Raw genomic sequence first — 27,870 nt, forward strand, 5'->3', positions numbered from 1 at the left:
AACATTTCTGAAACAAATGGAAAGATAGACACTTAAATTGGAAGTTCTATAAGTGAAACTATATTTCAAATTCATTGAGTGGACTCAGTGACAGAATAGAGATATATTAAGAAGTCAGTTAACCTGAAGGTAGAAGGGCAAAACGTATGTATTTGAACAACAGATTTTTAAAATAAACTGAAGAAAAATGAAGGGATCTTCAGGGGCCCATGGGAAAATAACAAAACGTTTATCTTTCATGTTATCAAAGTCTCAGAAGGAGTGGAGATGGAGTGCAGTAAAAGTGTGTGTGGACATTATAGGAAGAAAGAAAGATGTTTCTTATGCAGTTGACATGATATTCTACTTAGAAAATCCCAAGGAATATACAAAAAGACTGGAACTAATTATTGAGTTCAGCACAAATGCAGGATACAAGAGCAACATATTGAAATCAGTTATATTTCTTTGTACTAGCGATTAACACGGGGAAACTGAAATTGAAAACAGAACCAGTCAAAAAAAATTGGGTGTAAATCTAACAAAACATGTATAGCACTTGTATGCTAAAAACAGTAATGATTAAAGTAATACAGTAATGATTAAAGAGGGAGTTCCTGTGAGTGGTTAGGACTCTCTGCTTCCGTTGCAGGGGACATGAGTTCAATCTCTGGTCAGGGAACTAAGATCCCATAAGCTGCAGTGCTGCCAAGGGGAAAAAAAATCAAAGATTAAATAAATAGAGATATTTCCTTCATAGGTTGGAAGACTAAACATAGCAGGAATATCATTTCTTCTCAAAATTGATAATGCAAATTTATTGTAATTCCTATCAAAATTCTAGCAAGAATTTTTTTTAGACATAGACAAGATTACTCTAATATCTATATGGAAAGGCAAAGAAACTAGGAAAGGTAAAACAATTTTGAAGAAGAATAAAATGAGAGGAATCTCTTTACCCATTTCAAGACTTTAGAGCTACAGTCATCAAGACCGCGTGGTGTTGGGGGAGGGACGGACGCACAGATCAGTGGAACAGTTTAGAAAACCTAGAAATAGACTCACACAGGTACAGCCAGTTGCTTTTTGACTGAATGTTTGTGTCCCCCACAAGTTCTTATGTTGAAACCCTCAGTGTGATTATATCAGGAAATCATAGCCTTTTGGGGGATAATTAAGTCATGAGGGTGGAGTCCTCATGAATGGGAACCAGCCCTGTAAATGAGGCCGCAGAGAGCTCTCACTGCCTTTTCTGCCAGGTGAAGGCGGTGAGCAGACGGCCACCAGTGAACCAGGAGATGGGCCCTCAGCAGCAGCTGAGCCCGCCAGTGCCTCGGCCTGGACTCCTAGACTCCCGAAGTGTGAAGAGTAAATATTTATTGTTTAAGCCACCAGTGTATGCTATTTCTGCTGTAACAGCCCAGAGGGCTAAGACAGGTGCCAAAGCAATTCAGTGGAGGAAAGGTAGTCTTTTTAACATTCGGTGTTGCGACAGGGAAAAACAAAATGCAAACCTAACCTCACATCTTACACAAAAAATTGACTCAAATGTTTCATAGATTTAAGGTGGGCTCAGACAGTAAACGGAGAAGGTAATGTCACCCCACTCCAGTACTCTTGCCTGGAAAATCCCATGGAGAGCCTGCAGTCCATGGGGTCACTAAAAGTCGGACACGACTGAGTGACTTCACTTTCACTTTTCACTTTCATGCATTGGAGAAGGAAATGGCAACCCACTCCAGTGTTCTTGCCTGGAGAATCCCAGGGACGGAGGGGCCTGGTGGGCTGCCCTCTGTGGGGTTGCACAGAGTCAGACACGACTGAAGTGACTTAGCAGCAGCAGCAGCAGCAGACAGTGAAGGATAGCCTGCAATGCAGGAGACCCAGGTTTGATCCCTGGTTCCAGAAGATCCCCTGGAGAAGGAACGGCTGAAGAATTCCATGGGCAGAGACGCCTGGTGGACTACAATCCATGGGGTCGCAGAGAGTCAAACACCACTGAGCCACTAATATACAACAATTAAAAACTTTAGGAGAAAACATCAGAGAATGATTTTAGAAGTAAAGCTTGGTGAATAATTCTTTTTTAAAAATTTATTTTTTATCTGTTGTAGCATTTTAATTTTGTTTTGGCTGTGCTGGGTCTTCATTGCTTTGGATGGACTTTCTCTAGTTGCAGCGAGCAGGGGCTACTCTTTGCATGAGCTTCTCATCGCTTCTCATTGTGGTGGCTTCTCTGGTTGCAGAGCACAGACTCTCTAGAGTGAAGGCTTCAGTAGTTGGGGTGTGCAGGCTCTAGGGTGCGTGGGCTTCAATAGTTGTGGCATGTGGGCTCAGTAACTGCGGCTTGCAAGCTCCAGAGCGCTGTCTCAGTGGTTGTGGCCCACCGACTTAGTTGCTTCTCAGCATGTGGGATCTTTCCAGACCAGGGATCGAACCTGTGTCGCCTGCTTTGAAAGGTGGATTCCTATCCACTGCACCACCAAGGAAGTCTGGTGAAGAATTTTTATACATGGCTCCTAAAGCATGATCCATAAAGGGGGAAAAAATAGGATAAATTAGACTTGATCAAAAATTAAAAGCTTTGGCTCTATCATAGAGTCTGTGAAAAGAATTTTAAGAAGACAGGTTACAGATTTGAAGACAATACTTGTGAACAATATATCTGGCAGGGACTTACATCTAGAATAACTAGAATATATTATATAAGGAGATCTCAGCAACTCCTAAATACCTAGTGGATCAAAGAAGAAAGTATGTGAGGAGTTAGAAAATACTTTTGAGATGAATGAAAACAAAACAAAAATTCACAAATACAGAAGCTGTGGGATACAACTACAGTTGTGTTTAGAGGGAAATTTACAACTGTTAGTGCCTGTATTAAGAAAGAAAAAACAGATCAGTAACCTTAAGAAACTAGAGAAAGAAGAAAAAGAAGCTAGAAAAGATAAAAATAAACCCAAAACAAACAGAAGGAAGAAAATAATAAAGACTAGAGTGTAAACAAATGCAGAGAAACTAGGAAAATAGTGAAGTACATAAAAGCAAGAGTTTGTTTTATTAAAAGATCAACAGAGAATAAGAGGAAGCTCAAATAACTGGAATCATTACAGAAAGTGGGGACGGGACAGTACCACTAACCTTCAGTAATAAAAATGACTATAATACTATGAACGGCAAATATTATGCTAATAAATAAGATAGCCTAGGTGAAATGGACAAATTTCTGGAAAGAAACTAACAAAATTTATTCAAGAAGAAATAGAAAATCTGAATAGACTTGACAGATAAAGAGATTGAGTTAATAGTTTAAAAACTTCCCACACAGAAGGAAAAAGCCCAAGATCAGATGGCTTCACTAGTAAATTCTGTCAAATCTTTAAAGAAGATTTAACTAGTATTGACTGGACAGACTTTTGTTAGTAAAGTAGTCTCTGTTTTTTAATATGCTGTCTAGGTTGGTCATAGCTTTTCTTCCAAGGAACAAGTGTCTTAATTTCATGGCTGCAGTCACCATCTGCAGTGATTTTGGAGCCCCCCAAAAATAAAGTCTCTTCACTGTTTCCATTGTTTCCCCAGCTATTGACTATGAAGTGATGGCACTGGATGTCATGATATTAATTTTCTGAATGTTGAGTTTTAAGCCAGCTTTTTCACTCTTCTCTTTCACTTTCATCAAGAGGCTCTTTAGTTTCTCTAGGCCCTTCACTTTCTGCCATAAGTGTGGTGTCATCTGCCCATCTGTATCTGAGGTTATTGATATTTCTCCCAGAAATCTTGATTCCAGCTTGTGCTTCATCCAGCCTGGCATTTCGAATGATGTTGATGTATTCTGCATATAAGTTAAATAAGCAGGGTGACAGTATACAGCCTTGATGCACTCCTTTCCCAATTTGGAACCAGTCTGTTGTTCCATGTCCAGTTCTAACTGTCGCTTCTTGACCTGCATACAGATTTCTCAGGAGTCAGGTAAGGTGGTCTGGTATTCTCATCTCCTGAAGAATTTTCCACAGTTCATTGTGATCCACACAGTCAAAGGCTTTGGTGTAGTCAATAAAGCAGAAGTAGATGTTTTTCTGGAACTCTCTTGCTTTTTCCATGATCTAGTAGTGAATGTTGGCAATTTGATCTCTGGTTCCTCTGCCTTTTCTAAATCCAGCTGGAACATCTGGAAGTTCACAGATAATGTACTGTTAAGCCTGGCTTGGAAAATTTTGAGCATTACTTTATTAGCGTGTGAGATGAGTGCAATTGTGCGGTAGTTTGAACATTCTTTGGCATTGCCTTTCTTTGGGATTAGAATGAAAACGGACTTTTTCCAGTCCTGTGGTCACTGCTGAGTTTTCCAAATTTGCTGACATATTGAGTGCAGCACTTTCACAGCATCATCTTTTAGGATTTGAAATATGTCAACTGGAATTCCGTCACCTCCACTAGCTTTGTTCATAGTGATTCTTCCTAAGCCCCACTTGACTTCACATTCCAGGATGTCTGGCTCTAGGCAAGTGATCATACTACTGTGGTTATCTGGGTCATGAAGATCTTTTTTGTACAGTTCTGTGTATTCTTGCCACCTCTTCTTAATATCTTTTGTTTCTGTTAGGTCCACACCATTTCTGTCCTTTATTGTGCCCTTCTTCGCATGAAATGTTCCCTTGGTGTCTTTAATTTTCTTGACGAGATCTCTAGTTTTTCCCATTCTGTTATTTTCCTCTATTTCTTTGCATTGATCACTGAAGAAAGCTTTCTTATCTCTCCTTGCTATTCTTTGGAACTCTGCATTCAAATGGGTGTATCTGTCTTTTTCTCCTTTTCTTCTCACTAGCCATTAGGGAAATGCAAATCAAGATCAAATAAGATACTTATACACTCCTATTAATCCGGCTAAAATAAAGAATAGTAGCAATACCAAATGCTGGTAAGGATGCCAAGAAACGAAGTCGCGTCTGGTGGAAGTGTAAAACGGTGTGGGTACTCTGGAAAATACGTTGGCAGTCTTAGGTTGTATAGTACGTTTTATGTTTCCTAGCAGTTTCACTTCTGGGTATTTATTCCAGAGAAAGGAGATAGTAAATATTTGTGGTAAGAATAAGCATGATGGGTCCAGTGTGGCTGAAATTTAGGGGAGATGGTAAGGCTTTTCAACAAATGATCTTGGAAAGCTTTGAGACAGAGCCTGCAGTCTATGTCGTTTTTTGCATCTCTTTTCCTACTCTCTCCTTGGGGCTTTGACACATTTATTTTTCTTGGTTGAGTGTTTAACTTTTGTGAGTTGGTTGAAGAGAATTTTAAATGCTGAAAGTTTGGTGAATATAGGCACAAAATAGACCATCATCTCTTTTTTTAAAAAAATAATGTTCTATGTTAATGTATGTTACGTGTATGGATTTTTCTAAAACTTGAGCATCTGTGATCTGGTTTGGGGCTGGTTCAGAATCACAGGTTCGCCAAGCTCGTGACACAGTGGCACCCGTCTGCCTCCCCAGCCTGCCCTCAGGGACTCCTCCTGTTCTTTGTGCCCTTTGTCCTCTGAGCCAGTGGGTCTGACTTGATCTGGGCTTGTCCTCTCTGTAGACTTCCTCCAGGGCTGTTCTTTGTTCTGGTTCCAATAGTTTTTTTTCTTTATACATACAGCTCTATGCTGCTGCTAAGTCGCTTCAGTCGTGTCCAACTCTGTGCGACCCCAGAGATGGCAGCCCACCAGGCTCCCCCGTCCCTGGGATTCTCCAGGCAAGAACACTGGAGTGGGTTGCTATTTCCTTCTCCAATGCATGAAAGTGAAAAGTGAAAGTGAAGTCACTCAGTCATGTCCGACTCTTCTCAACCCCATGGACTGCAGCCTACCAGGCTCCTCCGTCCGTGGGATTTTCCAGGCAAGAGTACTGGAGTGGGGTGCCATTGCCTTCTCTGATACAGCTCTATAATTTTGGTCTATAACAACAGAGCCCTTTGTTTTTGCTTGTAGCAGGGTCTCCCGTGAAGGCATTGGACAAAATCATTTACATTTTTGTGTAATAGGTCCACTCAGGCCCCCAGGGCCTCCATCCCTTCTACATATTGTGTCTATTTTTAATTTTTAAAAATTATTTCAAGTCACTATTTTTTATTTTTTTTAATTATGTTTTTAATTTTTTAAATTATTTTTATTGTGTTAAAGTATGTATAAACATAAAATTTGCCATGATAACTATTTTTAATTGTGCAATTCAGGGACATTAATTACATTCACAGTGTTGTGCAGCCATCACCATTATCTATTTCGAAAACTTTTCATCAAGCCAGAAAGAAGCTGTAATTAGTAACTTCCTATCCTGTCTGTCCCCAGGCTCCTAGTAACCTCTAATCTGTCTTCTGTCTCTATGAATTTTCCTAATCTAGATGTTTCTTATAAGTGGCATCATATAAAGTTTGTCTTGTTGTGTCTGCCTTATTTCATTTAGCATGTTTGCAGGATCTATCCATGTTGTAGTGTATATCAGAACCTCATTCCTTTCTGTGGCCAAATAACATTCCACTGTATGTGTACATATCACATAAAAACTGTTGTGTCTCTTTAAATTTGAGAAGCTGAGTTCAGAGTGTAGATTTTGAGCTGAAGAAATTTATAAGTGTGGGGCAATATAGGAAAGAGAAAATTTCAGTTCAGGTTGGATAAATTGGGCTTTGGAATAGCTTTGTGTCAAAGTGAACATAGTGGAGGAAAGATAAGTTAATTCTCTTGCCAGGTCCAGGTAGGTGGGCTGTGTAAGGAACTAGAATTTGGACTTCTTTTTTTGTTTGTTTCATGATTTTGTTTTCCGGGTGCTATGAAAATGAACAATTCAGTTCAGTTCAGTCGCTCAGTCATGTCCGACTCTTTGCGACCCCATGAATCGCAGCACACCAGGCCTCCCTGTCCATCACCAACTCCCGGAGTTCACTCAGACTCACGTCTACCGAGTCGGTGATGCCATCCAGCCATCTTATCCTCTGTCATCCCCTTCTCCTCCTGCCCCCAATCCCTCCCAGCATCAGAGTCTTTTCCAATGAGTCAGCTCTTCGCACGAGGTGGCCAAAGTACTGGAGTTTCAGCTTCAGCATCATTCCTTCCAAAGAACACCCAGGGCTGATCGCCTTTAGGATGGACTGGTTGGATCTCCTTGCAGTCCAAGGGACTCTCAAGAGTCTTCTCCAACACCACAGTTGAAAAGCATCAATTCTTCAGCGCTCAGCTTTCTTCACAGTCCAACTCTCACATCCATACATGACCACCGGAAAAACCATAGCCTTGACTAGACGAACCTTTACTGGCAAAGTAATGTCTCTGCTTTTGAATGTGCTGTCTAGGTTGGTCATAACTTTACTTTGTAATAAAGATGAATGGGAACTGAAAATGACTAAGATCATGTCAGAAATGACTTGGACTTGGTGCAGAATGAAGGGAGATGTTTTTGTTTCCTCATATTAGTAATTTCATGTATAAGATAACAGAAAAGGCCTGAGAAGAAGATTAGGATTAGTAGGATCACAGTTTCCTGGTGGACTTGGTTTGGGGACCTTTAAGGGAAGAGACGTGGGGCTTGGCAGAGGACTGAGGTTGGAAAAGCTCCAGCTTGTTCCTGACAGTGTCTTTCCACAGACAGGCTTCTCGTTAGTGTTTGTTTCCCCCTTGGGGCAGGATGGAGGGTTAGGGGCGTGGGAGCAGAAAGGTCGCTTCCCCAGAGTCCTGGGTTATGCTGGTGGGGAGCGCAGCTGCGGGGTCCTTCTGCGGGCCCTGGCCTGGGACCTTCGTGAGCTCTGGGGCTGCAGGTGAGCCTGGGGAATGGCTGGGCTCTTGTCAGCAGCTCTGCTACTTGGGCAGAGCTGTCACTTGCTGGCTCCCCTGCCTGCTGCCTTTTGAGTTGACCCACAGAGGCTCAGTGTCGTGTTTGCTTAGAAGGTTCTTGGACTGGAGGATTGCACGCATGCTTGTGGCTTGTGCCTCCAGGCAGGCTGATGGAGTGAATCCCTTCTTGTTAACTGGCTGTGGTGTGACTGCTCTTGCTTCTTTTTTCTGGTCTCACACTTCTGAGGCATCACCTCTTTGGCCTGGGTTTCATCAGTGAGCCAGATCACGCTGAGACACACGTCCAGCACAGACTGGAAAATAGCAACACGGAACAGGAGAAGTAGTTTTTTTTTTAAGAAGTATGGTTTTATTTTTATTTGTTAGTGTCGTGGCTGCGCTGGGTCTTCATTGCCGTGCGCTGGCTCTTTTCCAGTCGCAGCAGGTGGGGGCCGCTGTCTAGCCGTGCTGTGTGGCCTCTCCTTGCCGCGGCTTCTGGTGCTGTGGAGCGCGGGCTGTCAGTGTGCGCGCCTTCCGCAGTTGCGGCTCATGGGCTTCAGTACAGTGCTCTCAGTGGTTGTGGCCTGCGGGCTTCGTTGCTCCACAGCGTGTGAAATCTTCCCAGACCACGGATTGAACCTGTGTCCCCTGCATTGGCAGGCGGATTCTTAACCACTGGACCACTGGGGAATTCCAGAAGTAGATTTAAACGTGAATTTCATTGGAGAGCTCAGCAGGGAAAGGAATTCTAGATCTCTGGGGCTTTCTGTTAGAATTTTATATTCTGATTTTTTGGGGTGTAAGTTTCTCTGTTGGGAAGCAAGGCACAGACAAAACAGAGGTTTAATTGGAAGGATATGGAATGGCCGGAAGGAAGACCTAATGAGTCTTCAGAAAGGACTGGAGCCAGAGCAGTGCAGTGATCTGGGAGCTGGAACCTCTCGGAGGATTCAGTACCGCCATGTCCAGTTTTGCTTCTTTTTGTCAGAAGTCAAATTCCAGGGAGACAGACATGACCAGCCTGATGGGGGTCAGGGAGAGGACCTTAACTGACAGTCCGTACAGGGTGGATCTTGTGCAGAAAGCTAGTGTTCTGAGTCGTGCTGGGCGCTGTCCCTCAAAGAAGGAGACAGCTTGGGCAGCAGGAGCAGAAGGGGCCCTCTGCCCCACATGTTCCCAGAGCAACGGGGGACCAGAAGCAGAGACTTCCACCTTGCAGTGCAATTTGTTTTATGTCAGGGGCCTAGGCTTTTTGGTGTTTTTACGTTGAGGGCTGACCTCACTGAACGTTCTTTATCAGTGAATCACTGTTTGTGCAAGAAATGTGTTTTTTGAGGGGTCAGTCCTTGAAGGTTTTTCCCAAGGATTTCTCTTGGTCTGGCCTTTGCACAAAGAACAGGGGGGAGGGTTTCCAGAAAGTCCATTTGGCTGAGAGCAGCTGAAGGTGCTGTCGATTACACAGGCATGCTCTCCTGTGCCACATATGAGAACAATGCCCTCTCGAGGGAGTGGCCTTTTTAAGACAGTGCCTAATGTGGAAGATGGTTGAGAGTTTGTTACTAGAACTAGAGGGGCAGTTTTTTGGTTTCTTTGGTTAGACTTATTTGGACACTGCCCACAGTCACTAGGAGCTGACCAAGATTATGCACATGTGTATATGCATGTGTGGGCTGGAGTTGATGTCTCCAGCTCTTGCCTGTACACATCCTGATTGGGTCTCCACATCCGTGCCACCTCCCCTGGGTGCCCTAGTGTTCACAGCCAGGTATTCTTTGCTAATTTGCTTTTCTCCCTTCTTGCCAGGTGTCTGCAAATGGTGTACATTGTCAGTTCCATCCAGCGTGTGCCAGGCTGATCCATGGTCACTTTCCGGGATGGCAGCAAGGTGACTTCAGCTGAGGATGACCCTGACTGAAAGGCTGCGTGAGAAGATATCTCAGGCCTTCTACAACCATGGGCTGTTCTGTGCGTCCTACCCCATCCCCATCATTCTCTTCACGGGGCTCTGCATCTTAGCCTGCTGGTATGTTTCCAAGTTGCCCTGTATATGGTGGGCCAGTCGACCTCCTAACCCTGACTGTTGTGTAGCCCTTGGACTGTGTCTTTTTACACAGTGGAACTTGAGGTTCATCCCGGCCCACCAGTGGGAAGCTCTAGTCCTGGGGTGGAAGCCACTGCACTAGAACAGTCCAGGCTCGCCCTAATTTAGTAAGTCGCCAGATTTGTTCATATTATTGAGAATTTCTCAAAATAACGTTGAGATGTTTCTAAGAAACTGCAGGATGAATAAAAGCGTGATCTTTTAATTTTCCTTCTCAGCAGTGGTAGCTTCCTTTTGGTATCTGGTTAAGAGCAGGAGCCTTGGAGTGTTGCAAGAACAGTCCACTTCAACAATTCTTGGGATACCATCAGTGTTGCAGGCTAATCCCAGGATAGGGTTTTCTACATACGGGCCTGTCATTGCCTCACGCGGGATCTTTTGTTGCATGGACTCTCTAGTTATGTGTGGGCCCAGTACTTGCAGTGTGCGGGCTCTCTGGTTGTTGGACTTAGTTGTCTTGCAGTATGTGGGGTCTTAGGTCCTGGACCAGGGATCATACCGGTGTCTTCTGCATTGCAAGGTGGATTCTTAACCACTGGATCACCAGGCACCTCCCTCTTCAGTCATTTTCTTGTGTTCCTGGGGAGCCTCCTTCTGACCTGGTTGGTCCCTGGGCCCGCCGCACTCACCAGCACTGAGAGCTGTGCCGCCCTCTCTCCATGTCTGTTGCGCTGTCCCAGGGCCCCGGAGAACCCTAAAAGCTGTGGCTGATGAAGACACTGTAGAAGGAGAGGCTTGATGTAAGGTGATAACCAGGGGTCCCCTTTGGCTTGCAAACACTGACAAGAAAAGAGCCTACCTCGTTGTCCTTGTCTCTGGGAAGAATTCTGGTTTCCAGATTCATTGCACATCTAATGTTTATAGAAGTTTACATTGCTGTGCTGGAAGAAAGATGGTTCGGTTGTTAATGATCCCAAGTTCTTCCTTAATTAGGACAAGGAAAGATGAGCATATTCTTGAGAATTTCCTGCTGGGCGCTTCAGCAGGTATATAATTAAACGTCTCGTTGATCCTCAGAAAAACCTTGGGAAATGGTCCAGTTATATTTCCATTTAACCAAAGGGAGGATGGAGGTTTAAAGCTTGCCTAGTCTACACAACCAATGAGCAGGGAACCGAGTTCAGATCCAGGCCAGGGATCCTGGTGCCTGCACCTGTGGCACTGTGTCCCCCGCTCTTGTCACTCTGGTTCAGTGTATTTGTTTAAACTTTGTTAATTTGTGTTGTACATGATAAGATGCTTGTGGCTTTATCCTGCACCTGATGAATTAGGAGTGTTCTGAGAACCCAGCTCTTGGTTTTGCTTGTATTCTTTCCTTTAAGTCAGTTTACACATCTCTGTCTTTGAGAATCATCCTTTTCTAGGTCTGGCTCATGTGCTTGGACAGTGATTCTTAAAGCTGCTCTAGCATCAGAATCACCAGGAGGGCCCGTTAAACGAAACTGCCGGGCTCTACCCCAGAGTTTCTCGTTCCTCAGGTCTGAGTGAAGCCAAGAATGTGCGTCTCTAAACAACTTCCCAGGCCAGGGGTCTACATGCTGAGAACATTAGACTGTGTGTCTGTCTTGAAAAGTTCTACCACATCTCAGCTAAAAGTACTTTTTATTCTGACTTCTGGAGCAGTGGTTTGTGGGGACACTCCTGGTCGTTATTGCTCCTGTCGCCTTCTGTAGGGGTGGGTGGTGCCCAGCTCCCCTGTCCTACATCCTCACTTGTGTGATAGCCTCTGTGCATGTGCCTCTGCACCTGGGAGGGCGCTAGGTAAATCTATAATGGATGAGCACCCTGAGTTCAGCTTGTCTTCTCAGTGGGCAGTTGAAGAGGTAGTTGTGACTCCCTTTCCACAAGGACAGCTCTAGTAACAGAAAGGAAAGGGTGTTTCTTCTTGCCATTCACCTTTGGAGGATTGGATTTGGCCAGCTGGGTCCAGACAGCTTCCCAGACAGGGAGTGTGTGATGGGGGCAGCAGCTGTGAGTGTAGCTGGGTGCAGCTGGGATTTATCTTTGAATGAATAATTTGATATCACACATGTGTTTCAAAACAAATTGTCCTTGGATTTATGATAGGGGCCTCTGGTATGAAAACTTTCTGACCTTTGTGGCTAAGGTCTCAAGTATGGAAGATTCCATGACTCAAGGTGAATTCGAATGGGGCTGGGGATAGGGGAAGAGGCAAATGTGATAGTATTTAGCAACCAGTGTAGCCCAGTTGCAGAAGAAAAGCAAAAAGCAAGGGAGAGAGGGAAAGGTATGCTCACCTGAATGCAGAGTTCCAGAGAATAGCAGAGAGAGACAAGAAGGCCTTTTTCAAAAGAAAGAGAGGAAAACAACAGAATGGGAACAACTACTGATCGCTTCAAGAAAATTTGAGATATCAAAAGTACATTTCATGCAGTGATGGACATAGTAAAAGACAGAAGTGGTGAAGACCTAATAGAAGTAGAAGAGATCAAAAAGAGGTGGCAGGAATACACATAAGAACTGTACAGAAAAGATCTTATTGACCCGGATAACCACAATGGTGTGATCACTCACCTAGAGCCGGACATCCTGGAGTGTGAAGTCAAATGGGCCTTAAGAAGCACTGCTGCCAGTAAAGTTAGTGGAGATGATGAAATTCCAGTAGAGCTACTTAAAATCCTAAAAGATGATGCTCTTAAAGTGATCCGCTCAGTATGTCAGCAAATTTGGAAAACCCAGCAGGGGCCACAGGGCTGGAGAAGGTCAGTCTTCATCCCAATTTCCCAAGAAGACAGTACTAAAGAATGTTCAAGTTCAGTTCCGTCGCTCAGTCATGTCTGACTCTTTGCGACCCCATGAACTGCAGCACGCCAGGCCTCCCTGTTTATCACCAACTCCCAGAGTCCACCCAAACCTATGTCCATTGAGTCGGTGATGCCATCCAACTATCTCATCCTCTGTCGTCCTCTTCTCCTTCCCTCAATCTTTTCCAGCATCAGGGTCTTTTCCAGTGAGTCAGCTCTTCGCATCAGGTGGCCAAAGTATTGGAGTTTCAGCTTCAAAATCAGTCCTTCCAATGAACACCTAGGACTGATCTCCTTTAGGATGGATTGGTTGGATCTCCTTGCAGTCCAAGGGACTCTCAAAAGTCTTCTCCAGCACCACGGTTCAAAAGCATCAATTCTTTGACACTCAGCTTTCTTTATGAACGCTCAAACTACTGGACGGTTGCAGTTATCTCCCATGCTAGTAATGTTATGCTCAAAATTCTTCAAGCTAGGCTTCAGCAGTACTTGAATCAGGAACTTCCAGATGTATAAGCTGGGTTTAGAAAAGGCAGAGGAACTAGAGATCAAATTGCCAACATTCATTGGATCATAGAGAAAGCAAGGGAATTCCAGAAAAACATCTACTTCTGTTTCATTGAGTATGCTAAAGCCTTTGACTGTGTGGATCATAACAAACTGTGGGAAACTCTTCAAGAGATGAGAATACCAGACCTGTCTCCTGAGACAGGTTACCTGTTACCTGTCTCCTGAGAAACTTGTATGCAGGTCAAGAAGCAACAGTTACAACCTTATTTGGAACAACTGATGTTCAAAATTAAGAAAGGCGTACGTCAAGGCTGTACATTGTCACCCTGTTTATTTAACTCATATGCAGAGCACATCATTCGAAATGCTGGGCTGGCTGTTACAAGTGGAATCAAGATTGCTGAGAAAAATATCAACAACCTCAGGTATGCAGATGATACCACTCTAATGGCAGAAGGCAAAAGGAACTAAAGAGCCTCTTGATGAGGGTGAAACAGGAGAGTGAAAAAGCTGGCTAAAAGTCAGCATTCAAAAAATGAAGATCGTGACATTTGCTGCTATGACTGCATGGCAAATAGAAGGGGAAAAGGTGGAAGCAGTGACACATTTCCTCCTCTTGGGTTCTGAAATCACTGTGGATGGTGACTGCAACCTTGAAATTAGAAGACAGTTGCTTCTTGGAATGAAAGTTATGACCAAGACTGTGTTAAAAAGCAGAGACATTACTTTGCCAACAAAGTCCATCTAGTCAAAGCTATGGTTTTTCCAGTAGTCATGTATGGATGTGAGAGTTGGACCATAAAAGAAGGCAGAGTGCCGAAGAATTGATGCTTTTGAACTGTGGTGCTGGAGAAGAGTCTTGAGAATGCATTGGACAGCAAGGAGATCATACCAGTCAATCCTAAAGGAAATCAGTTCTGAATACTCATTGGAAGGACTGACACTGAAGCTGAAGCTCCAGTTCTTTGGCCACCTGATGTGAAGAGCCAATTCATTGGAAAAGACCCTGATGCTGGGAAAGATTGAAGGTAGAAGGAGAAGAGGGTGACAGAAGATGAGATGGTTGGATGGCATCACTGATTCGATGGACTTGAACTTGGGCAAACTCCTGGAGCTGGTGAGGGACAGGGAAGCCTGGCATGCTGTAGTCCATGGGGTCACAGAGTCGGCCTCAGCTTGGTGACTGAACAGCAGCAGCAGCCCAGTTGCAGTCAAGCTGGGCGGATGCCTGTCTTAGATCCCACAGGTGTGTCTGGCGGAACATCAGTCCTGGGAACGGGTGGGGGCCCTCAGGGTGGACTGGGCTGGTGAGAGGGAGTGGAGACTCATGTTCACTGAGCACTGGCTTCGTGCACAAGCACTTCCACACATGCTGTTTCATTTGCTCACCTGACATCCTTGGAGGAGGTGGTTATTAGCTCCTCTGCTGATGATGAAGCTTGTACGGCGAGATAGTAAGTGGTGTGCTGCAACTGGCAGGTCTGTGTGGTGGATCCACATCTGTGGTTTCTCCACTTCACTGGGGTGATGTGAACTTTATGAAGAACACTTTGGTGCTGTTAACTTTCACTGCAGGGGTCTGCTCCATGACCAAGAAGCTGGAGAAAGAGAGTCTCAGTTGCAGTGTGCCAGGATCTGCCTAGACAGAGGACAGAGAGGCTTTTTGAGGTAGTGGCCCTACATAATAGACGTTGAGGAGAGTGTATGCAGTTGAGTTTTATAGCTACCTCAATGAAGATGGCTGTAGTATATACCAAGAGCTGTGCCAGACGGTAATGCCGAACACAGACCCTCCCATAGTCTCAGCCTGAGAGAAACAATTGCAGTGCCACTGGATTTTTTTTTTCTTTTAAGTTTGTGTGTTTATTATTATTTAAAAAATAATTTTTGTATATTTCTGTTGGCTGCACTGGGTCCTCTTGCTGCACGGGCTTTTCTCTAGTCGCTGTGCGCAGGGCTACTCTGCAGTTGTGGTATGGGCGTCTCATTGTATGGGTCTCTCTCGTCACAGAGCACGGGCTCTAGGCACGTGACTTCAGTAGTGCTGGCGCACAGGTTTAGTTGCCCCTTGGCATGTGGCATCTTCCTGGACCAGAGATCAAACCCATGTGTCACGCGTTGGCAGGTGGATTTTTATCCGCTGAGCCACCAGGGAAGCCCCTGCAGGGTGGATCCTTAACCACTGGACTACCAGGGAATTCCTGTAATTTTTGTTTTTAATTGAAGGATAGTTGATTTATTATGTTGTGTCAGTTTCTACTCTACAGCAAAGTGATTCAGTTATCCATGTATACATACTATTTTTCATATTCTTTCCATTATGGTTTGTTACAAGAGATTGAATATTTTTCCCTTTGCTATAGAGTAGGACCTTGTTTTATCTATTTTTTAATATGGTAGTTTGTATTTGCTAATCCTAAACTCCTTATGTATCCTTCCCCTTTCCCCATTGGTAACTGGTTTTAAATTTCTATGTCTGTGGGTCTGTTTCTGTTTGTAAATAAGTTCATTTGTGTCATATTTTAGCTTCCGCGTATAACTGATACCATATAGTACTTGTCTTTCTCCTGCTGACTTCACTTCGTATGATTATCTTTGGGTGCATCCATGTTGCTGCAAATGGCGTTATTTCATTCCTTTTTATAACTAATATTCCTTTTTTTTTTTTTTTTTAATGTGCTACATCTTCTGTATCCACTCATCTGTCCATGGGCATTTAGGTGGTTTCCATGTCTGGGCTCTTGTAAGGAGTGCTTCTGTGAACCTAAGAGTGCCTGTTACCTTTTTGAATTAGCGTTTGCTCCAACTATATTCCCAGGACTGGGATTGCTGGATCGTATGGTAGCTACAGTGGAAGTGAGAAATAGATTTAAGGGCCTAGATCTGATAGACAGAGTGCGTGATGAACTATGGAATGAGGTTCGTGACATTGTACAGGAGACAGGGATCAAGACCATCCCCATGGAAAAGAAATGCAAAAAAGCAAAATGTCTGTCTGGGGAGGCCTTACAAATAAGGCCTGTGAAGAGAAGAGAAAAGCAAAGGAGAAAAGGAAAGATATAAGCATCTGAATGCAGAGTTCCAAAGAATAGCAAGAAGAGATAAGAAAGCCTTCCTCAGCGATCAATGCAAAGAAATAGAGGAAAACAACAGAATGGGAAAGACTACAGATCTCTTCAAGAAAATTAGAGGTACCAAGGGAACATTTCATGCAAAGATGGGCTCGATAAAGGACAGAAATGGTATGGACCTAACAGAAGCAGAAGATATTAAGAAGAGGTGGCAAGAATACACAGAAGAACTGTACAAAAAAGATCTTCACGACCCAGATAATCACGATGGTGTGATCACTCATCTAGAGCCAGACATCCTGGAATGTGAAGTCAAGTGGGCCTTAGAAAGCATCACTACGAACAAAACTAGTGGAAGTGATGGAATTCCAGTTGAGCTCTTTCAACTCCTGAAAGATGATGCTATGAAAGTGCTGCACTCAATATGCCAGCAAATTTGGAAAACTCAGCAGTGGCCACAGGACTGGAAAAGGTCAGTGTTCATTCCAATCCCAAAGAAAGGCAATGCCAAAGAATGCTCAAACTACCGCACAATTGCACTCATCTCACATGCTAGTAAAGTAATACTCAAAATTTTCCAAGCCAGGCTTAACAGTACATTATTGGTGAACTTCCTGATGTTCAAGCTGGTTTTAGAAAAGGCAGAGGAACCAGAGATCAAATTGCCAACATCCACTGGATCATGGAAAAAGCATGAGAGTTCCAGAAAAACATCTATTTCTGCTTTATTGACTGTGCCAAAGCCTTTGACTGTGTGGATCACAATAAACTGTGGAAAATTCTGAAAGAGATGGGAATACCAGACCACCTGACCTGCCTCTTGAGAAACCTGTAAGCAGGTCAGGAAGCAACAGTTAGAACTGGACATGGAACAACAGACTGGTTCCAGATAGGAAAAGGAGTATGTCAAGGCTGTATATTGTCACCCTGCTTATTTAACTTATATGCAGAGTACATCATGAGAAACACTGGACTGGAAGAAGCACAATCTAGAATCAAGATTGCTGGGACAAATATCAATAACCTCAGATATACAGATGACACCACCCTTATGGCAGAAAGTGAAGAGGAACTCAAAAGCCTCTTGATGAAAGTGAAAAGTGGAGAGTGAACAAGTTGGCTTAAAGCTCAACATTCAGAAAACGAAGATCATGGCATCCGGTCCCATCACTTCATGGGAAATGGATGGGGAGACAGTGGAAACAGTGAGAGACTTTATTTTTGGGGGCTCCAAAATCACTGCAGATGGTGACTGCAGCCATGAAATTAAAAGACGCTTACTCCTTGGAAGAAAAGTTATGACCAACCTAGATAGCATATTCAAAGCAGAGACATTACTTTGCCAACAAAGGTCCGTCTAGTCAAAGCTATGGTTTTTCCAGTGGTCATGTATGGATGTGAGAGTTGGACTATGAAGAAGGCTGAGCGCCAAAGAATTGATGCTTTTGAACTGTTGGTGTTGGAGAAGACTCTTGAGAGTCCCTTGGACTGCAAGGAGATCCAACCAGTCCATTCTGAAGGAGATCAGCCCTGGGATTTTTTTGGAAGGAATGATGCTGAAGCTGAAACTCCAGTACTTTGGCCACCTCGTGCGAAGAGTTGACTCATTGGAAAAGACTCTGATGCTGGGAGGGATTGGGGGCAAGAGGAGAAGGGGACGACAGAGGATGAGATGGCTGGATGGCGTCACTGACTCGATGGACATGAGTCTGAGTGAACTCCGGGAGTTGGTGATGGACAGGGAGGCCTGGTGTGCTGCGATTCATGGGGTCGCAAAGAGACACGACTGAGCGACTGAACTGAGCTGAATAATTAGTGCTGTCGAGCATCTTTTCGTGTGGTTATTGGCCATCTGTATGTCTTCTTTGGAGAAGTGAATAGAACGCTTTTAGTGGTTTCATTAGATGCCCAGGCTCCATTCAATTGCTTACCTGTATTGTACATGGAACGAGAGACTTATTCAGCTTGATGAAGGGACTGCTGCTTTTGTTCCCTCTGTCTGGCTCTAGCAGCTTCCTGAGCTGTGTGCCTGTTCATCACAGGGTCACCCTGGGAGCCATGAATGCTCTTTCCTTTGGGAAAATCTGATGAAACTTGTAGCAAGTAGGCACTGTGGCGACAGGTGTCTGTTTACATTTCCTAGAGCTAGTTAGGCCACCAGGATGCCCAGTAGCGGCCCAGCAAGGCAGAGGGTGCTGTTGCTTGGGCCTGCTGTGGGAAGTGGTGGGTGCACCGTGGCATGAAGGAACAGTGTCTGGGTGCCAGGCCAGCTGGGTTGCCGTCCCTGTGGGCCAGAGGTTTATGTGGGGGTCAGTGGGTCACTTGTGATTCCATAACGTGCTGCTCGTGGTTACAGAGGGTGAATTTTACCTTAGAGAGCAAGTTGGAATCACCATGAGACCATTCCAAACCCCCTGAGGGAGGTGAATCCTGCAGAGTGTGTGGGTATCCAAGTGCAGACATGGCCCTTTCCTCCTCCTTTTTCTCTGGAGCAAAGCAGCCCTTTCAGGCTGAGACTGGACGTCTCGGTTGTGGTGGCCTCTGCTCTCAACCTCTCTCTCCCGGTTTTCCCATGATTGTTGTGGACCCTTTGCAGGTGGGCACTCAGGGGCTTATAGAGCAGGCTCCTTCTTTCTGTACCCTGTGACCACTCTGAACATGATTAGATTCTTTTCATGAATGAGAAAGAAATCTGAGTAACAGAAGCCGGGTCTGCACCTGTGCTTTGAGACCTGGGCTGGTAGGCTGGGAAGGACGTCTGAGCACCGTGGACCTGTGTCCCCAAACCCAGATGCAGGAGCCCAGGGCCCAGCTACAGCAGCCGCTCCTGGGTCCTGTTCAGCACTCCGAAGCCAGAGGCTCCCTCCAAGCAGAAGTTACCTCTGGCCCTGCACACAAACTCCGGAAAAGCTCTGAAGGGCTTGGAGGAGATCAAAGGCGCCCTTATCAACCCAGACTTCCTCAAACAGAAGAGAGATCAAGAGATCTTAGAAGTTTCCCTTTGTAGACTTTCACCGCCCCACCCTAGTTCTATGCTGCTCTCCCCTGAGAAGGGGAGAGAGGAAGCACGTCTGACTGCTGGTGCCTCCGGAGGGGAGTCCTGTGCCACGCCCCCACGTGCCATCTTTCTGGGTGCTCTTCCTGTGTGTCTTCAGTGTCGCCTGAGCTCCCATCGTAACACCATCGTTACCCAGTGCAGCATGAAGGTGCAGGGCTGCCTCCTCAAAAAGCAGGGGAAAGTACCACTAAAGGTGCTGCAGTATGCTCAGATGCGCGTGGGTGAAAGGCTTGCTCCTGCCCAGTTGCTCCTGCCATCCATTGTGCTGTGGTGCAGCCAGCCTGGGATAAGCCACGGCCGACGCCTCACCCAGCTCCAGGACCCAGCAAGGTGTGCGCTGCTGAACACCTACTGGTTTTGGTCGGGCGCCTGTAGGCAGCAGCAGCAGCATATGGATACCTGGACTGGGAGGGGATGGCCAGATCCTGGGACACAGGTGAGCAGGGGCGCTGGTGGTCACGCACCTGTCCGAGGGTGGAGGGACCACCTGTGAACCTATACTCCACATCATGTGCCGTTGTGATGGACTTGGTTTATGAAGCACAAATCAAAAGATAGATTTGTTAAGAATTTCTGCATATCTACTGCAGAGCATTAAACCCCAAGCTCCAGGCCCTTCTGAACGTGGGGCCTTACGCAGCCACATAGGTGCACACCATGAAGCTAGTCCTTGGTACAGCGTCTGGTAGGTTAAAAATCAGCCTGCACATCTTGAACATCTTCCGTGTGGCTGGTATGAGGATGCGAAAGTTAGAGGGACATGTTCCCACCTCATATATCTTACATTAATTAAGCAGGTGAATTGAGGAGCAGTGTCTGCAGGTTGTCGTGGGAGTGTAGAAGAGAGGTGCCTAACTGCTTGGGTTGGAAAGATGAGGTGGCCTTGAAGGATACACGGGAGTTTGGTCAGCATTTAGTGGGTAGAGGGCATGTTTTAGTTTGGTCTCCCTGAGACAAGGATTTGAGTGCAGCTTATGCTTATGTAACTTATATGCAGAGTACATCATGAGAAACGCTGGACTGGAAGAAACACAAGCTGGAATCAAGATTGCTGGGAGAAATATCAATAACCTCAGATATGCAGATGACACCACCCTTATGGCAGAAAGTGAAGAGGAACTCAAAAGCCTCTTGATGAAAGTGAAAAGTGGAGAGTGAAAAAGTTCGCTTGAAGCTCAACATTCAGAAAACGAAGATCATGGCATCCGGTCCCATCACTTCATGGGAAATGGATGGGGAGACAGTGGAAACAGTGAGAGACTTTATTTTTGGGGGCTCCAAAATCACTGCAGATGGTGACTGCAGCCATGAAATTAAAAGACGCTTACTCCTTGGAAGAAAAGTTATGACCAACCTAGATAGCATATTCAAAAGCAGAGACATTACTTTGCCAACAAAGGTCTGTCTAGTCAGGGCTATGGTTTTTCCTGTGGTCGTGTATGGATGTGAGAGTTGGACTATGAAGAAGGCTGAGCGCCAAAGAATTGATGCTTTTGAACTGTGGTGTTGGAGAAGACTCTTGAGAGTCCCTTGGACTGCAAGGAGATCCAACCAGTCCATTCTGAAGGAGATCAGCCCTGGGATTTCTTTGGAAGGAATGATGCTGAAGCTGAAACTCCAGTACTTTGGCCACCTTGTGCGAAGGGTTGACTCATTGGAAAGGACTCTGATGCTGGGAGGGATTGGGGGCAAGAGGAGAAGGGGATGACAGAGGATGAGATGGCTGGATGGCATCACTGACTCGATGGATGTGAGTCTGAGTGAACTCCGGGAGTTGGTGATGGACAGGGAGGCCTGACATGCTGCGATTCATGGGGTCGCAAAGAGTCGGACACGACTGAGCGACTTCACTTTCACTTTTCACTTTCATGCGTTGGAGAAGGAAATGGCAACCCACTTCAGTGTTCTTGCCTGGAGAATCCCAGGGACCTGGGAGCCTGGTGGGCCCCCGTCTATGGGGTCGCACAGAGTCGGACACGACTGAAGCGACTTAACAGCAGCAGCAGCAGCAGCTTATGTGCAAGATGGAATGAACAGTGGTCAGCGGGTGGGAGAAGGAGCTGGAAGGGGAGGTACATTATCCAGCAAGTTTACACCACGGGCCACCCCAGAGTCACATTCGGAGACACTGAGGAACAGTGCAGGTCTTCCGCCTCAGAGCTCCCCCTCGGATCAGGGGAGCTGCACCCTCTGCCAGGTCAGCAGACTCATTCCCTGCAGGGCCGCATAGGAAGGCCACGTGGAGCCCCTGTCACAAATTTTTCTTTGGTTGTTTTGTTTTATATGTTGTTGTTCAGTCACTCAGTTGTGTCTGACTCTTTACGACCCCATAGACTGCAGCACGCCAGGCTGCCCTGCCTTTCACCATCTCCTGGAGTTTCCTCAAACTCATGTCCACTAAGTCAGTGATGCCATCCAACTATCTTATCTTCTGTTGTCCCCTTCTCTCCTCCTCCCATCACTCTTTCCCAGCATCAGGGTCTTTTCCAGTGAGTCAGCTCTTCGCGTCAGGTGACCAAAATATCGAAGCTTCAGCATCAGTCGTTCCAGTGAATATTCAGGGTTGATTTCCTTTAGAATTGACTAGTTTGATCTCTGTGCAGTCCAAGGGACTCTCAAGAGTCTTCTCCAAAACCACAGTTAAAAAGCATCAGTTCTGCGCTCAGCCTTCTTTGTGGTCCAGCTCTTACATCCACCATGACTATTAGAAAAACTATACCTTTGACTATACAGACCTTTGTCAGCAAACTGATGTCTCTGCTTTCCAGTAGGCTATCTAGGTTTGTCATAGCTTTTCTTCCAAGGAGCAAGGGTCTTTTAATTACATGGCTGCAGTCATCATCTGCAGTGATTTTGGAGCCTAAAAAAATAAAGTCTCTCACTGTTTCCATTTTTCCCCATCTGTTTGCCATGAAGTGATGGGACCAGATGCCATGATCTTAGTGTTTTGAATGTTGAGTTTTAAGCCAGCCTTTTCACTCTCCTCTTTCACCTTCATCAAGAGCCTCTTTAGTTCCTCTTTACTTTCAGCCATTAGGGTGGTATCATCTGCATATCTGAGGTTATTGATATTTCTCTTGGCAGTCTTGATTCCAGCTTGTGCTTCATCCAGCCTGGCATTTCGCATGATGTACTCTGCATATAAATTCAATAAATATGGTGACAATATACAGCCTTGACAATATACTCCTTTCCCAATTTAGAACCAGTCTGTTGTTCCATGTCCAGTTCTAACTATTGCTTCTTGATCTACATACAGATTTCTCAGGAGGCAGGTAAGGTGGTCTGCTATTCCCATCTCTTTCAGAATTTTCCACAGTTTATTGTGATTCACACAGTCAAAGGCTTTTGCATAGTCAATAAAGCAGAAGTAGATGTTTTTCTGGAATTCTCTTGCTTTTCCTGGATCCAGTGGATCTTAGCAATTTGATCTCTGGCTCCTCTGCCTTTTCTAAATCCAGCTTGAACATCTGCAAGTTCTCAGTTCACATACTTTTGAAGCCTAGCTTGAGGGATTTTGAACTTTACCTTGCTAGCATGTGAAATGAGCGCAGTTGTCCAGTAGTTTGAACATTCTGTGGCATTGCCCTTCTTTGGGATTGCAATGAAAACGGACCTTTTCCAGTCCTATGGCCACTGCTGAGTTTTCCAGATTTGCTGGCATATTGAGTGCAGCCCTTTAACAGCATCATCTTTTAGGATTTGAAATAACTCTGCTGAAATTCCATCACTTCCACTAGCCTTGTTTATAGTAATGCCTTCTAAGGCCCACATGACTTCACACTCCATGATTGTCTGGCTCTATGTGAGTGATCACACACCTATGGTTATCTGGGTCATTAAGACCTTTTTTGTACAGTTTTGTGTATTCTTGCCATCTCTTAGTATCTTCTGCTTCTGGTAGGTCCCTGCTGTTTCTGTCATTTATTGTGTCCATCTTTGCATGAAATGTTCCTCGTTAACTCTGATTTTCTTGAAGAGATCTCTAGTCTTTCCCATTCTGTTGTTTTCTCTTCCTCTTTGCATTGTTCATTTAAAAAGGCTTTCTTATCTCTCCTTGCTATCCTCTGAAACTCTGCAGTCAGTTAAGTATCTACCTTTTTTGCCTTGCCTTTCGCTTCTCCTTTTTTCAGCTATTTGTAAGCCCTCTGCAGACAACCATTTTGCCTTCTTGCATTTCTTTTTCTTTGGGATGGTTTTGGTCACCACCTCCTGTACAGTGTTAAGAACCTCCATCCATAGTTCTTGAGGCACTCTATCAGATCTAATGCCTTGAATCTGTTTGTCACTTCCACTGTATAATCATAAGGGATTTGATTAAGGCCATACCTGAATGGCCTAGTGGTTTTCCCTATTTTCTTCAACATAAGTCTGAATTTGGCAAGAAGGGGCTCATAGTCTGAGCCACACTCAGCTTCAGGTATTCTTTTTGTTGACTGTATAGGGCTTCTCCATCTTTGACTGCAAAGAATATAATCAGTCTGATTTTTGTACTGATCATCTGGTGATGTCCATGTGTAGAGTTGTCTCTTTGTATTGTTGGAAGAGGATGTTTGGTATGACCAGTGCATTCTCTTGGCAGAACTCTGTTAGTCTTTGCCCTGCTTCATTTTGTACTCCAAGGCTAAATTTGCCTGTTCCTCCAGGTATCTCTTTTTTTTTCCCCCTCCAGGTATCTCTTGACTTCCAATTTTTGCATTCCAGTCCTCTATGGTGAAAGTGGCATCTTTTGGTGGCGGAGGGGGAGGAGGGTGGTGTTAATTGTAGGTCTTCTTGGTTTTAACCCTTTTAAAATGTAAAAATCACTTTGAACTCACAGACCACATGAATACAGGACATGAACTGTAGTTTGCCGACCCCTAATCTGTACAATAATAACATGAACCACCGACTGGGCTGCTTCCAGCTAGCATTAATCCTCAGTTGGCACTTGGGGCCCGTCTCTGTGAGGCAGAGAGGCCTCCAGCAGCAGTGGAACACTCTCAGGTGAAGAGATGCCAGTGCTGGCAGCTGGAAATTGAGCCAGCATGTCCAGAGATCAGATGAGGGGGATCAAGGGTAGGGCAGCAGCAGGCCCTGGAGAGGTGTTGGGTGGCCAGCCGTGGGCTCTGCAGGCACAGCAACAGAGAGGTGTGTGGGCTGGGAGGTGGGGAGATTCAGAGTGTACTTGTACCTGATGAGGAAACAAGTGATTTCAGCAGGAGAAGCAGGAAGTCTAGCTAGACTAGTGCATTACTCCAGATAAGAGTTGATAGCTGTTGCTCAGTCTAAGGGGAGGCCCTGGAGGTGGTGAGATGTGGCCAAGTCTGGATGTATTTTGAAGATGGAGTCTTGGGATTTTTCTGAGCACCAGGTGTGGAGTGTGAGAGAGTGCAAGCTCAGAGTGCTTGGTCTGAGCAGCTGGATGGGTGGAGCTGAGACAGGAAATTCAGGGAGGGGTTTGAAGACTTGGTTCCTTCCTTGTGCCCCTGTAAGGTCAGAGTAAGCCACGACAGAATCTGGCTTACTGAAACGAGTTTGCAGAAGCAATGTGGGGTGGTGGTAGAAACCTCCAGTTTCTATCTTTGGTCTTTTTTTTCTGACCTTGATAAAGTGAGTGCTTTTGCTTGTAAAATTGCCCGACACTTTTTTTCCAAGCATTCCTTTTGGTCTCGCATTTGGTAGCCATGGATGGTGATGATTACCTTGCATTTTGTATTTCTGTAGAATCTTTTTCTTGTGCTTATATTAAAAGGAATTTATGGTCATTTTTGAAAAAAAAAAACAAAACAAAACTGTAATACCAGATAGTATAGCATGATATTAAGAGAGTGGACTCTGGGCCCAGACTGCCTGTGTTCACATACTTGTTCTGTCACTTTCTTGGGGGAGATATAGCTTCTGCGTGCCTCATTGGGCTGTGGTGAGGCTTAACTGAGCAAAAAGATGGAAGGCACTTGGCACATCGCAGGTTCTCAGAGACGGAAAGAGGCAGGTTCATGGTCAATGGTAAGGACCGTTTTGGGATGAGTATGGGGCTTTTTGGTAGCTCCTAGGAGGGGAGGCCAGAGAAGGCAATGGCACCCGACTCCAGTACTCTTGCTTGGAAAATCCCATGGACGGAGGAGCCTGGTGGGCTGCAGTCCATGGGGTCGCTGTCAGACACGACTGAGTGGCTTCCCTTTCACTTTTCACTTTCATGCGTTGGAGAAGGAAATGGCAGCCCACTCCAGTGTTCTTGCCTGGAGAATCCCAGGGATGGTGGAGCCTGGTGGGCTGCCATCTATGGAGTCGCACAGAGTCGGACACGACTGAAGTGACTTAGCAGCAGCAGCAGCAGGAGAGGCCTTATTAACCTGGACTTTGGGGGGAGCGGAAGGACTTCCTGTGGAAGGAATACTGCAGCTGAGGCTTGAAACTGAGTTATCTTGAAGAAGAAGGGGCAAGAGCCAGGGGCAGCGCCTCAGAAGCAGAAGGGGAGTTGTATGTGGCTCCAGGACAAAGTTGGAGAATGACCCACCGTGAGCCATTTTAAGCATTTCAAGGTCTGTGGCTGTTTCCGAATAGATTTCATCCTAAGAAAGTGGATGCTCTGGGGTGTGCTGCCCTTCTTTTTTTTTCCTGCTAGAATGTTTTGCTGTTGTTTTTGTTTAGTTGCTAAGTCACGTCCAAGTCTTTGCAATCCCATGGACTGCAGCATGCCAGGCTTTCCGGTTCTTTACTATCTCCCGGAGCTCGCCCAAGTTCATGTTCATTGAGTCAGTGGATCCTATCTAACCATCTCATCCTCTGTCACCCCGTTTGCCTCTTGTCTTCAGTCTTTCCCAGCATCAGGATCTCTTCCACTTAGTCGGCTCTTCGGATCAGGTGGCCAAAGTATTGAAGCTTCAGCATCAGTCCTTCCAGTGAATATTCAGGGTATTGATTTCCTTTAGGATTGACTGATTTGATCTCCTTGCTGAAATGTTTAAACTCCTGGAATTCACAGATGTTTTAAATATTTCAAATCTTGAGAAACAGGCTGCCTTCAGTTTAGTGAGTGTGTTTTGAGCAGCTACTGTGTGGAAAGTGAATGTAGATAAATACAACATATGGCCCGCCTTCATCTCTAGTAGAGCTAGAGCTCCAGCAGCCTTACCTCTGGGCCCTGGACTCCTCTCTACACCCCGGGGTCAGCCCAGCCCTTGTGCACAGTTTTCCCCAACAGAACCTTAGCTAAGTCCAGAGACAGCTCTTGATACCTGCTTCCAAACAGGTGAACCTTATAGCTTTTGGAAGCAGCAAGAGAAAAGCAACTCTTCACATAAAAAGAATTTTCAATAGATTAATGGCTGATAGAAACCATCAGTTTAGTTCAGTCACTCAGTCTTGTCCAACTCTTTACGACCCCATGGACTGAAGCATGTCAGGCTTCCCTGTCCATCAGCAGCTCCTGGAGCTTGCTCAGACTCATGTTCATTGAGTCGGTGATGCCATCCAAGCGTCTTATCCTCTTTCGTCCCTTCTCCTCCTGCCTTCAGTCTTTCCCAGCATCAGGGTCTTTTCCAATGAGTCAGTTCTTTGCAGCCAATGGCCAAAGTATTGGAATTTCAGCTTCAGCATCAGTCCTTCCAATGAGTATTCAGGACTGATGTCCTTTGGGATTGACTAGTTTGATCTCCTTGCAGTCCACTGGACTCTCAAGAGTCTTCTCCAGCACCATAGTTCAAAAGCATCAGTTCTTCAGCACTCAGCTTTCTTTACAGTCCAACTCTCACATCCATACATAAGTACTGGAAAAACCATAGCTTTGACTAGATGGACCTTTGTTGGCAAAGTAATGTCTCTGCTTTTTAATATGCTGTCTAGGTTGGTAGCTTTTCTTCCAAGGAGCAAGCGTGTTTTAATTTCATGGCTGCAGTCACCATCTGCAGTGATTTTGGAGCCCCCCAAAATAACATCTCTTACTGTTTCCATTTTCTCCCCATCTATTTGCCATGACGTAATGGAACTGGATGCCATGATCTTAGCTTTTTGAATGTTGAGTTTTAAGACAGCTTTTTCACCATGGAGGCATTTAAAGTCCTGAAAGGAAAAAACTCAACCAAGAGTTCTATCTTGTGCAAAACTGTACTTTGGTAATGAAGGAGAAATTAAGGCATTTTCAGATAAACAAAAGCTGAGCAAATTTGTTACCACTGGACCTGCCCTACAGGTTGAAACCATAAGAGAAAATAAACACTAGTAAAGATGATCAGTATTGCTGTGCTTTTGGTTTGGTTTGTAATTTCTTTCTTTGTCTTTTGTGATTTAAAGGGCAAGTGTATTAAGTGTAACGTAAAAGCTGTGTTGATGAGAATAAATGTATAAAGTGTAATCTGTGGCAGTAACAGTATAAAAGGGAAAAGATGGGATGTACTGTCAGAGTGCATACTGTGGATGCTAAGCTCTCAGTCAGTTGTCTTATTTTCACAATTGCTGATCCTTTCTTCTGTCTGCTCAGATTTGCTTTTGAACTCCTCTGTAATAATACTATTCAGCCTAGATTGTTACAAGGTTTTGTTGTCTTTTTTTAATTTTTGGCTGGGCTGAGTCTTTGTTGGTGTATGTGGGCTTCTCCCTGC

At 45.0% G+C, this 27,870-nt stretch overlaps 2 protein-coding genes across 5 annotated transcripts in view; both read left to right on the forward strand.

The window, feature by feature from the left end:
* The window catches only part of ELP6 (elongator acetyltransferase complex subunit 6), a 78,613-nt gene extending 68,887 nt beyond the window's left edge, over positions 1 to 9,726 (forward strand). Inside the window, exon 8 of one of the 3 annotated variants that reach the window (XM_086368331.1) lies at positions 9,587 to 9,726. In XM_086368331.1, the coding sequence (XP_086224457.1) occupies positions 9,587 to 9,672 (86 nt within the window). In that variant the 3' untranslated portion in view covers positions 9,673 to 9,726. The remainder of the gene's footprint in view (positions 1 to 9,586) is intronic. The other 2 variants (XM_086368329.1, XM_086368333.1) reach the window with 2 other exon arrangements.
* Positions 9,673 to 27,870, forward strand: part of SCAP (SREBF chaperone) — a 50,028-nt gene continuing 31,830 nt past the window's right edge. For both annotated transcript variants that reach the window (XM_086368310.1, XM_086368311.1), the window contains exon 1: positions 9,673 to 9,806. In XM_086368310.1, coding sequence (XP_086224436.1) covers positions 9,685 to 9,806 — 122 coding nt within the window. In that variant the 5' untranslated portion in view covers positions 9,673 to 9,684. The remainder of the gene's footprint in view (positions 9,807 to 27,870) is intronic.

The sequence above is a fragment of the Bos grunniens genome, chromosome 22 (genome assembly GCF_055505025.1).
Source record: "Bos grunniens cultivar Pamir isolate PY7600 chromosome 22, Bosgru_T2T1.0, whole genome shotgun sequence".
Taxonomy (NCBI): Eukaryota; Metazoa; Chordata; class Mammalia; order Artiodactyla; family Bovidae; genus Bos; species Bos grunniens.